We start from the raw sequence: 12,406 nt of genomic DNA on the forward strand, positions 1-12,406 counted from the left end.
TGTAGTTTTCAAGATATAGATCTTTTACATATTTTGTTGAATATATCCATAAGTAGTGATAAGGTGCTGAGAGTTTAGACCTCTGCAAAGCATGAGAGTTCATGGTTAAGAAGTTTTAAAATATATATATATCCATAAGTATTTCATATTTTATACTGTTGTAGATGTTTCCATTTTCCTATTGCTCATTGCTGGTATTATAGAAGTATAGGTTACTGTTGTATATTGATCTTGTATCCTATGACCTTGCTAAATTCACTTATTAGTGGTGGTAGCTTTTTATAATAGACTTCTTATGATTTTTACACACACAATGATGTCATCTGTGAATAAAGACAGCTTTACTTCTTCCTTTCCAATCCATTAGCATTTATTCCTTTTTCCTGTTTTATTGCACTGGCTAAGACCTTAAGTGAAACCAAAGTGATGACAGCAAACATTTTTGCCTTGCTCCTGATCATGGGGGAAGCAATCAGTCTTTCGCCATTAAGCTTGATTTTACCTGTAGGATTTTTGTAGATACTTTTATCATGTTGAGGAAGTTCCTTTCTATTTCCAGTTTGCTGAGAGTTTTTATTATGAATGGGAGTTGAATTTTGTCAAATGCTTTTTCTGCATCTTGAGATGATTATAAGGTTTTCCTCTTACATTCTGTTAGTATAGTAGATAAAACTGATTTTTCAATGTAAACTAACTGCATTCTTTGGAAAAACTCCACTTAGTTGTAATGTATTATCCTGTTAATATATTACTGGATTCAACCTGCTATTTTGTTAAGAACTTTGGCACCTATGTTCAAAGTAGATATTGGTCATTAACTTGCTTTTTGGGTGATATCTAGTGTTCCTGTTAGTATAATGCTGGCATCATAAAATGAGTTACGTGTTCTCACGTCCTGAAAGAGTTCGTGAAATCTTGGTATTCAGCCTCCTCTAAAGGTTTGATGAAACTTACAGTGAAGCCGCCTGGACCTTGTTTTCTTTGTGGGGAGGTTCTTTTGTTTTGTTTTAACTGAAGTACAGCTGATTTACAATGCTTCAGTTGTGCAGCAAAGTGATTCAGCTACATATAGACATATGTTCTTTTTCAGATTCTTTTCCATTATAGGTTATTACAAGATATTGAATATATTTCCCTGTGCTATACAGTAGGTCCTTGTTGTTTATCTATTTTCTATATAGTAGTGTGTATATTTTAACCCAAACTCCTAATTTATCACCCCCCCCCACTTACCCCTTTGGTACCAATTAGTTTGTTTTCTATGTCTGTGAGTTTATTTCTGTTTTGTAAATAAGTTCATTTATATCATTTTTTAATTTTCCACATACAGGTGATATCATATGATATATTGTCTTTTCTCTGACTTCACTTAGTATGATAATCTCTAGGTCCATCCATGTTGCTGCAAAAGGCATTATTTCATTCTTTTTTTATTCCATTTTATATTTTATCATCTTTATCCAGTCATCTTTTGATGGACAACTGGGTTGCTTCCATATCTTGGCTATTGTAAATAGTTCTGCTATGAACATTGGAGTGCACGTATCTTTTTGAATTAGAATTTTCAGCTTTTCCAGATATATGCCCAGGAGTGGGATTGCTAGATCATATGGTAACTCTATTTTTAGTTTTTAAAAGAACCTCCATACTGTCTTTCATAGTGGTTTGCGCCAATTTACATTCCCACCAATAACGTAGGAGGGTTCCCTTTTCTCCACACCCTCTCCAGGATTTCTTTCTTCTTGAGTATTTCTGGCAGTTACTTCTACATAATATGGATGTACTACAATATTTTGGTTAATGATTTTTAGACTTGTATCTACTGACTTCCTGTTATGGTAAGAATTTAGCTGTCTGATACAACTGTCCTCTCAGCTCCTCCTTCCCCATTCAAATATATTATCATTTTTTTACTAAATGTTTGGGGTTTCTAATATTATGGCTACACAATTATTCATAGCTCAGCATTTTTATATAATGATTTCATTTCCTTTCTTGCTTTTTCATTTCCTAAACGCTGACAATTGCCTTGATTTTTTTTTTCTTTGTACTCACTGACAATTCTTTTTTTTTTTTTTTTTTTGCGGTACGCGGGCCTCTCACTGTTGTGGCCTCTCCCGTTGCGGAGCACAGGCTCCGGACGCGCAGGCTCAGCGGCCATGGCTCATGGGCCCAGCTGCTCCGCGGCATGTGGGATCTTCCCGGACCGGGGCACGAACCCACGTCCCCTGCATCAGCAGGCGGACTCTCAACCGCTGCGCCACCAGGGAAGCCCACACTGACAATTCTTGTACCTTCCTAGAGCTTCTTTTTCTTGGAGGCATTTTCTAAATAATTCCATTCTTCTCATTTTTGGATTAATTTCTTCTTAGGCATGCTGCAGAGCCGTCATCTTGGGAGTCTGCTGTCATCCTAGGAATCCTTTCTTCCTTTCCTCTGGTTGGAATTCTGTCTACTGGATCACATGTCTTTTCCTTGATTTGCTTACTCTTTCTTGGTTTGACTTGCTTAAAAAAAATAATAATGGGAGCATGTTTCACCAGTGGCTTTTTGGGGTTAGAAAGGCAGTAATTCAGCGACAGGTATGGGAATGCCAGCCCTTGAAATTTCTGTCTTTTAAGCTATAGTGATCCAATCTAAACTGGTTGTCCTCTATGGCAGTTGCACTGCCACTGTGGGATCTCCCTTCACCATCTTCCTTTAACTTTTGTCTTTCTCCTGTGTTAGATCTCTTATTTTGTGTATGTATATCTTCCTTTTCTTTTTGGTTTATGCCCTCATTTTGGAAGAACATGCCCTCCAGTACCTTCTTGAGAAAGGATGAATGGGAGGCATGAGTTTTGAGATTTTGTATGTCTACAAAAGTGTTTATTCTACCATCACACTTACTGAATAGTTTAGCTAGGTACAGAATTCTAGATTAGTGTATTCATTAAGGAATAGACCCCAACGTACTATAGTTCAAACAATATAGTTTATTTCTCTCATATTGATGGCTTGGAGGAAGCAGGCAGGAAGGCAAGGTTGCTCAAGCACCCAGTTTCTTTCCCACTTATTCTTCCACCATTCCCTAGGTCAATCCTAAGCCAATTTACCAGCAACACATCTAAATTCAGGCCCATAAGAAGGGGAAGGAGAGGAAGTAGAGAGCAAGCAATTTCCTTTAAAATTGCGACTGAGAAAGTTGCACACACTCTGCTCATGTCCTGTCGGCCCCTGTGGGGTGAAGTTATTTTCTAGTCCATCTTTTTACTCAGGATGCTGCCTTTTCAGGTTCTAATTTTACACAGGGTCTAGATCCAATCTCCATTTGAGGGCTCTGGTATTCATTTTCTATTTTCTCTGTGTGAAGCTCATGAAAACCCAAAATTCCAGGCTTCAGGGATAGGCAGAGGTCCTAGCAGAACCACCCGCTTAAGCCCTAAGGGCTTCCTAACACTCCGAGTAGCATGCCTAGCCTTCATCACTGCCTACAAAGTCCCAGGTAGTCTGGCCCTCCCATCTTGCTGCCCATTTCTACCCCCTTCTCCCTCACACACAAGCTCTAGCCCCTCTCTGTTCTTAGAGCTCACCAACCTCTTTCATACCTCCTGGCCTTTTCACAAGCCATTCCCTCTGCCTGAAAGAGGCTTCTTCCCGATATCCACTTAGCTCGCTTCCTCCCCTCATTTTGCTCAAATGCCACCACCTTGAGACTTTCACTGACTACTGTGGACAAAATAGCTCATCACTACCGCCTACTCAGCTTTTACTTTCTCTCAGAACACCCATCACTCCCCACATGGTACCATAATTTATTTACTTGTTCATGGTCTGAGTCTCCCACTAGATACGTGCCTAGGTAGTTGATTTAGAAAGTGATACCAGGGAGCAGAAGTGTGGGAAGGGACATGAACACAGAAGGAGAAGGAGCCAATACACTGATGCGCTACTGAGTCAGCCATCCCCAGGATCTTCTAAGGAGACTATGAATGGTGGCTCAGAACCATCAGGGGAAGAGACAGGAGCCTGTATACCTCAGCTGCCGGTTCCTTTGTCATGGGTGCCCCACACAGGTGTTTAACTCTTCTGCACTTCTGGGGCGCATATGTGTCAGAGAGGCTCTGGAGCAAGCAGCAAGAGGTAAGAGACCTGAGGTGAGACTGTGCCAGGTTGTCCCTGTGCAGAGCTGGTTGAGGCCCATGGAGAAGTGGTTGCTGTGACAGTGGCTGGAGTAAGAGGTGGGGCTGAGAGATGACACACGGACCTTTTATGAATATCTCCTGCACTGCTCTTTCCCAAGCATTTAGGTGAGTGGCCAGCATACAGTAAACACTCAATAAATATTTGAATGAATGAATGAATGAATGGTGCTGCAGTCTAGTGGGGAAAAGGCAAGTAGTGATGAGTTAAGAATATTAAGTGGGCTGTGATAGGGTTAAGTACAAGTTGTCAGGGGGCCTATAGTGGGAGCCTAACCTGTCTATTGGAGGAGAGAGGACTTTCTGGAAGAGATGGCCTTTAAGCTGCAATCTGGAAGATGAGGAGGAGTTAACTGCACAGCTGGCTTACAAAGCACTTGCACATCTAAGTAAAAATACCAGTGATAGAAATCATGGGCAACATTTACCAAGCTCTTTCCTTGAGTCAATCTGCTGAATGCTTAATGGGTCTTGTTATTTAATCTTTGTTTTTAACCCCATAAAAACGTTGACTGATCTGCTTAGAGAAGTCAAGTGACTTCCAATGACTGGTAGAGATAACCATTTCCCCCCCATTTTATAGGGGTGACTGAGACCCAGAGCAGGGCAGTGACTCGCCCACGGTCACAGGAAGTTAATGGTTGAGCCAGGACTAAAACCCAGATCTCTTGTGGCCCTGCTCCTAAGCTGGCCAGACAGAACAGGGGCTCAGGAAGAGTGAGGGAGGAGGAGGGTGAATTAAACACGGCTGGGTTGAGCTGGGTGGCACTGCCTCCCCAGCTATTACCAGAAGCTGAAGGAAGGCACCTGTAAGGCCCAAGAGATGGAACCGGCCATTGGCCGGCTGCAGTCCCAGAAGAAGCTTCCCTACAAGCCGCAGCAGGCAGACACCTTGGAAGTCCCAGAACGAAGAGCCCTCAGGATCCTGAGCCAGCTGAAGCAGCAGAACTATGGTGAGGGCCCTGGGTGCCCACACAGCCAGGCCCAGGAGCTGAGACATAGTTTCCCACTTCGGGCTTAACTGTGTGCCATCAGCCAGCTGGCTGATAATCACCACCCATCTCCAGCCTTCCGCACACTCTTGCCCCTGAGCCTTAGCCCTGAGCACAGGTTGGTCCCAAGAGCCTGGACTGAGAAGGAAGAGTGCTTAGCAATCCCACCTCATCATTTATTGAGCACCCTCTGGGTTCACTCACTATGCTAAGCCCTTTGCAGACGTGCTAGAATTTAATCCTCATAATCACATACTTACCCCACGTATTCACGATGAGAAAACTGAAGTTTAAGCAACTTGCCCAAGGTCCCACAGCTAGCATGTGTCAGAAAGGGGAGTTTATACCCAGGTCTGACTCCAAAACCTGTGCTCTTTTCTCTGGGCAAGGTTACCTTCCCATAATAGTAGACTTCTACTGTGTGCCAAGTGATGGGCTAGAAGCTTTCTAGAGTCTTTAGAGTGTGGCTGTCAGACTCTGCCAGGACTCATCCCAAAGACATGTGCTCTTTTTTAAGCAGGTATTAGCCCTTACACTGTGCTCAGCATTTAGCTGAGTGTTTTGCATATTATCCCTTTAATCCTCATCATCAACTCTGAGGTGGATACCACCATCAGCTCCAGCTTATGCAGAAGCTCAGAGAGGTTAAGTGTTACTTGCCCAAACCCACCCAGGTTGTTATGTGGTAAAGCTGGGATTTCACATGGGTCTGCCTGCCTCCCAGCACTGGACGTGCTCTGAAACATTCCCCTCTCCTGCCTCTTCCACCTTTGCCAGCTACCAACCTGCAAAGCCCCTATGCCCAGGTGCCTTGCATCCTGCTCTGCCTGTGGCTGGACAATACGGTCCGCCAGAAGCAGGGCAGCCACTACATGCTGGAGCTGTGTACCCCCACCAGCCTGGGCCCTGACACCCGTAGCCTCTTCTTCCAGACTAGATCTCAAGGAAGCAGGTGGGTACCCAGAGGGCAGGGGCTGCAGCCCAGGCCCATCCACCTCCTTCCTTATGAAGTCCCTGGCCTAACCCAAGGGAAATCCATCCTTCCAAGAGATGCCTCAGAGACTGTTGTTCCAGGGAGGAAAAAGGGGAAAGGATGGAAGGGGGAAGAAACTAACCTTTGAGAGTCTGTATCCCAGGTAGATTGTTCCTAAGTCAGGGTACTTACGCCTTTCTGTGCCCAGGACTCGGTAGCACTACCTGCCTTTCTCATGCAGGGGGTTTAAGTCCTTTGCCTGAGTCTGATTCCATGTTAGGAGTAGTAGGAAACAGGCTTAGCAGCTGGGTGGAGGGAAGCTTCCCCTGTAGCAGTCCTCTTCCAGGCATCCTGGGATAAAAGAACACTGGACTTGGAATCAGGCCTCTGAGCCCGACTGCTGGCCCCATCACCTCCCTGGGAAGGACTCCTCTCCCCTTGGGCACATGGGGTGGCTCACTTCCTCCCACCCTTCTCTTCCACCTCTCTCCCTAGGGAACCCAGCTCTGACAGCCGAAAGTGGCTCAGTTCTGTGCCGGCTCGAACCCACTGACCCTGTGGAGTCCTGACTCTGGGCAGCTGTTCAGGGCCTGCAGACGGACGGGTCATCAGGCAGGGACTGCTGCTGGATTTTGCTTTTGTGGCCTGGTAAGCCAACAAACAACAAGAACCTCAGCCTCTGTGCCTGGTGCCAGGGAAGGCCCCAGGTTTTCACCCTTCCACTCGGCTCTCAGAGCGGAGGGCCTCAGCCTCCCTCAGGCTTCGGAGCCCCTGAAGCAAGACTCGCCTCAAAACACTGCCCAGGGTCAGGAGTCCTGCTAGAGGTGGCCCTGGGTTCAAAGTCTTGACCTCCTGTGCACTCTCAAAGCACAGAACTGGGACCATTCTCAGATGGGTGTCTCCACGCCTTGGATTAGGAGTCCCATAAGGGCAGGAATTCTCTTTCCCACTTGCTTGAAGGGAAGGGTGAACATAGGGAAGTACCTGGGAAAGACCCTAGCCCCTAAAACGGACAGACCCTGTGGAAGGGCAGGAGGGGCCTCAGCCATGCTCTCACCAACAGAGGGCCAAGACCCAGGGGTGCCCTTCCCTTGGAGCCTAAACATGTGGGTCCGTGGCCCCAATCCATACACCACCCCAGTCCTATTACTCAAAGAGAGAGCCCCTCCCTAGGACTGAGCAGAGATAGCTTCCCAGTGGTTAAACAAGCAGCCACAGCAAGAGGTTAGGAGGCCAGAAACTGAAATGAGGACAAGGTTCTGACAAGTTTAAAACATGTATTTAAAATACAATTTATAAAATGCTTAATCTGCCAACTCAGGAGCCCGCGGTGCGGGGTGGGGTAGGGTGGGCAGCTACCTGCTAGACCAGCAGAGCAGGACTGCAGGGGTGCGGCCCTCCCTCCCATGCCCTTCTGTTCAGATACCCAAGGGGCCCATATGCACCCCTGGGATCACATGGCCGAAAACAGGACCCCAGAGGTTTCCAGAGTCTCTGCCTACCAGGGAGGCTGGGGCAGCCCTGCCGGCCCATCCCTGAGCAGAGCATCCCCAGATGGGGCAGAGCAGGGTACGGCTGGGCTAGACAGGGTGGGGTGAGGCAGTGGGCTCTGGAAGGGGCTGATGGTAGCAGATAGGGTGTTGCCTCCTGCCTGCAGGTGGGGAGCACCCTGACTGAGTGGGTGGAGAAGGGTTGGTCACCAGGCCCAGACCCCCAGCTCCTTTGGTTATAGGCTGACATCAGAGTAGTGGCTCATGGGAAGCAGTTAGCTGGAAGGTCTGAGGCCTGGCTCACAGAGTCAGGGAGGAGCTGGGGGAAGGGGACAGTACCATGAAGGCAGATAAAGGGGCAGCAGCCTCAGGTTTCTGCCCCCAACTCCCCTGGGGTTTTCCAAGCCAAAGCCTGCAGCTTACTTTTAAAAAATTAAAAAAAAAAAAAAGCACTTAAGGAAAGTTACAACTACCCCCCCCAAAAAAACCCCAAAACAACCACAAACACACACACAAAATCCAAACCGTTCTCTCATCTCCCCTCCCACCTCCCCCCAACACACTAGTTTCCTGTTTTCATTTCTTTCTCTTTAAAATTTTGCCTGTCACCTCTCCATCTGGGAAGCCAGGACATGACCGCTGGTGGGTGGTGGCAGGCACACAGCGGGCAGAGCCCCATCTTTGGCCGGAGGGAGGTGGGAGCATCAGTCCCTGCTATATCCTTGATCCACAGACACCCATCAGCCAGCCTCCCGTTGGCTCCCACTAGAGGAGGGGAGCAAGAACAGGTGGTCCCGACAGCTGAGCAATCAGCACTTCTGGCCTTCCCACCTGGCCTACGTCTGTACCTTCTCCAACTGAAAAGGACAGTCTCATCTTGGGCCAGAAACCACTATTACATGAGGGATGGACACTATCCGTTTAGAATGCAGAAACTTGGTCAGGGCAGCGGAACTGTAAAGACAGCAGCAACCTTCTCCCTTGCCCACTCCTGGAGGTCACTTCCCCTCAGAACAGCATGTGGGCACCACTCAATGTTCTGCGGGTTCTTACTGACTGAAGCTTTGTTCCAGCTCTGCTCACGGACAATATCCTGGCTTCACGCAGTTATAAGCCTGTGCTATGGACTAGTTACTGACTTAACCGACAGCTGACCTTTCCTCCTAATGGGAAGATGTAGTGGGCCAAGGCTTGCTGGGCCCGGCTGACATCCCCACAGGGCAAGGCTGAGAGCCAGCAAACCAAAGGTGGAGCGAGCCTGCTAGCTTGCCACCTTGGCCACCGCGAGTTGCCCTAATCACAAATGTCACACCAACCACTCCAAAACTCATCTGCTGAGCAAGGAGGCCGTCTGGCTGGCTGAGGGACATAAGGCGAAGTGCAACGGAAGAGATCGGACAGCCTGAGAGGGGCCAGACTGTACACACACAGCTGCTCTGGGCTGGGCCCCTAAGCCTCTTCCACCTCAGAGAGCCAAAGCAAATCTCCAGGCTCCAAAGACAGAGGGGAAACTGCCTTCATTCCAGGCCCTTGCTCCGGAAAAAGGGGTCGAGGGTAACCTAGGCCTACGGGGAACCAGTCTGTCATTACCAATCCTTGCGATGCACAGCTTGTCTTTCCCCAAATGTTATTCAGAATGGTCTGCTCCCAAGGTAGTGATTTCACAAGGGAAATGTACTGGGTAGAGTTACCGAGCTGATGCCATCAACAGAGATGGCGCTCCACAGACCCTTGAGAGTTCTAAGCCTTGCTGGAGTGGGAAGACCCACCTACCTTCTGACCACACTCGGCAGGAGGCTCAGAGTCCTGGAGTCAGACTCTCTCCTGGCTTTCCTTGTGCTGACAGCAAAATACTGAGAAAGGTTTGCAGCCTCACTCCTAAAGCCCGGGAGTGCGGCTTCACTCCCTGCCCTCTTCTAGAAGTGGTAAGCCCAGCTGGTAGGGAACCACCCTGAGGGGTTTTGGAAGGGAAAGCCTGTTCACTTTCCCTATCTCCCAAAATACTAAAGGTGAGGGGTTGGCACCCTCCCCAGGCTCTCTGAGCCTACAGAGCTGGCCCAGTCTCCAGGTAGGGCCCAGATGCTCTGGTACTTAGTTGGGGGGAGGGAGGTATAGGCATGGGGTGCTCATCTGTCCTGGGCTGCAGAGCCCTGCCCCTTTTCTCGGCGGCAGTAGGAATACAGAAGCTAAGCTCACCAAAATCCTATTGGTTAATGTTTCTAGTGGATTGACCAGAAACATTTTTAAGTAGACTACCAAACTACCCTTTCTCAATTAAAAATTCATTAAACTGCTAAAACCCCTCCCGTGTACATTTTTTTTGCAAATCAAATATTTGTATAAACAAAAACAGGAAGGAAAGAAAAAAAAAAGAAAGGATATCTTCAAATGGAACTTGCTTTTAAGTGATGAAGACATGCACTTGAGGGTGGGTGGATGGGAGTTCTCATTTGTGTTTTGAAATCCCAAATTAATGAGCATGATAAACTGTTATTGCTGGCACTGGCTTCACCCCAAGCGGCCAAGTGGCACTGTCTGACTCTACTCTGAGTCCTTGGTGGGTCCCCCCAACCCTCCTCTAACCCCCACCCTTTCCCTTTCCATGGACTTGGGACAGCCCTTGTAGAAGTGCCAATCACAGTGGGAAGGGGGGGAAGGGAGGTCACAGTGCATGGGGTTCAAGGTCACAGTGGGCGGAGCAAAGGGGATCACAGTGCAAGTAAGTCAGGTCGTTCCCTCTGCTCAAGTCCAGCTGTCTGCCACGGCAGTGCGACCCGCAGCGGACGACCCAGGAGGTGGTGACGGCGGTGGCGGCGGCATCCTTCCCTGCCCGCGTTTATCTGCGCTGTTTAAAGCCCTGTGATCCATCAGGACCCAAAGGCTGTCTGATCACATTGTTAGGCTGCCTGCCGTCTTCAGGTTGGGAGATCCTGGTTGGCCTGAAGGGAAGAAGATCAGAGTGAGGCCTGAAAAAGGGTATAAAAGAGGCCCCCAAATCTTAAAATCAACCAATTCTGCAGCTGGGGCAGAAGGCACAGTGGCTATTAGCCAACACTGGCTCTCTGAGCCTGCTTCTTTGGCAGGCAGACTCAGTGCAGCTCCAAGCTGGGAAGCCCCTGAGAGCAGGTGGGGTGGACGGTCCATGTTCACCTCTAGCGCCTGCAGCACTCTTCCCCACAGGCTGGTTCGCCATCATTCACCGGAGGCAGAGGAAGTGCTCAAGGGCCCATCCTGTACCCTGTACCGGAGGCAGTGACCATGGATAGCATATCTTCCACGGAACTCCCCAGAGGTCGGGCCAAGGTAAAGACCTCTAACCAAGAGCTCATCGGAGTGACCTGGCACCCGCCACTGCTGCTCTCCTGCTTCTCTCCAAATCATGGGATTAGTGGTTGACTCATATTACTGTGGAAAACTAAAGAAAATGGACTTTTTCTACTTTGCCAAGTGAAGGCTTACAGGAGAGATAACAGAAGTCCATCAAAATAATGAAGCCGGAGAAATAAGGTACAGATTAGCACTTCAAGTCCCAGAATACACCATCCAAGGAGGAGTCTCAAAGTTAGAAAGAGGCTGTTTCAACAAATACTGCTTTACCAGGAGGTGACAAACTTACATAGGACTGCAAAGAAAAAAAATGCCAGGAATAAAAAAGAATTTAGAAAATTCACAGAAACATCACAGTGGGCCATTATAAGACCCAAAAGATAACATCCAGAATCCACTTATTTAATTGCACAACAAATGGACGAGGCAGGTATGATCATTATCCCATTTTTCAGACTAGGCTACGAGGGCACAGAAGGGTTAAGTAGGTCTAAGTTAAGCAGAAGTTAAGGGGCAGAGGGGGACTCTCCCTCTGTGGCACAGTGGTTAAGAATCCACCTGTCAATGCAGGGGACACAGGTTCGAGCCCTGGTCCGGGAAGATCCCATGTGCCGCGGAGCAACTAAGCCCGTGCGCCACAACTACTGAGCCTGCGCTGTAGAGCCCTCAAGCCACAACTACTGAAGCCCACATGCCTAGAGTCCATGCTCCGCAACAAAGAGAAGCCGCTGTGATGAGAAGCCCGCGCACCGCAATTAAGAGTGGCCCCCACTCACCACAACTAGAGAAAGCCCGCGGGCAGCAATGAAGACCCAACGCAGCCAATAAATGAATAAATAAATAAATAAATTTATACATATTAAAAAAAAAGAAGTTAAGTGGCAGAGATGGGCTCAAACTGGCTGATTTTTGACTCAAAGTCCATGCCTTTACCCTGTATGCCACACTGCCCCCTGGCGTCTGCAGAGGCAGCATGCCAGCAAAGCTTTCAGAGCAGTCCCGGAGCCAGTGCAAACAAACCAGCCCTACCAGCCGGGGTGGGCAGCTGCAGCCCCGATGTTTCCAGCCATGATTCTGCCTGCTCTTCACTACTCTGCAGGCAGCCAGGCCACTCTCCCCCTCCTCCGCAAGGTGGCCTGGTGGAGTGGTCAGGTCTGGCCGGCAGGTCACCCCTGCCAGCTACACTCACCGGTCGAGGATGGGTTTCTCTTGCTCCTCCTCGGGGCTGGCGCTGCCCAGGATCCGCTTCCGGGCCTCCGCGTACTCTGCCTCCCGCTGCGCTAGGGACTTGACGGGAAGGGCTGGCCTGCTGGTGGAGTTGGGGCTGCTGACCACACCGTTGCTGGTGGGCCTCTTGAGGATGCGAATCTGCGGAGGGGGCCCCGTGGGAAGGCTATCGTCCTGAATCACAATGGGCACTTTGGGAGGAGATTTGGATTTCCT

At 48.7% G+C, this 12,406-nt stretch overlaps 2 protein-coding genes across 2 annotated transcripts in view; one reads left to right on the forward strand and one right to left on the reverse strand.

Annotated features, from left to right (window-relative positions):
* Nucleotides 1-6,699, forward strand: part of LOC103076377 (spermatogenesis-associated protein 21) — a 22,308-nt gene extending 15,609 nt beyond the window's left edge. The window contains 3 exon segments of the mRNA XM_082931139.1: nt 4,962-5,134; nt 5,951-6,125; nt 6,642-6,699. Coding sequence (XP_082787265.1) covers nt 4,962-5,134; nt 5,951-6,125; nt 6,642-6,699 — 406 coding nt within the window.
* A 3,773-nt stretch (nt 6,700-10,472) lies between these two features.
* The window catches only part of SZRD1 (SUZ RNA binding domain containing 1), a 26,513-nt gene continuing 24,579 nt past the window's right edge, over nt 10,473-12,406 (reverse strand). The window contains exons 3-4 of the mRNA XM_007459323.1: nt 12,153-12,404; nt 10,473-10,575 (exon numbers count right to left, since the gene is read on the reverse strand). Coding sequence (XP_007459385.1) covers nt 10,473-10,575; nt 12,153-12,404 — 355 coding nt within the window. The remainder of the gene's footprint in view (nt 10,576-12,152; nt 12,405-12,406) is intronic.

The sequence above is a fragment of the Lipotes vexillifer genome, unplaced genomic scaffold, assembly GCF_000442215.2.
Source record: "Lipotes vexillifer unplaced genomic scaffold, Lipotes_vexillifer_v1.1 scaffold496, whole genome shotgun sequence".
Taxonomy (NCBI): Eukaryota; Metazoa; Chordata; class Mammalia; order Artiodactyla; family Lipotidae; genus Lipotes; species Lipotes vexillifer.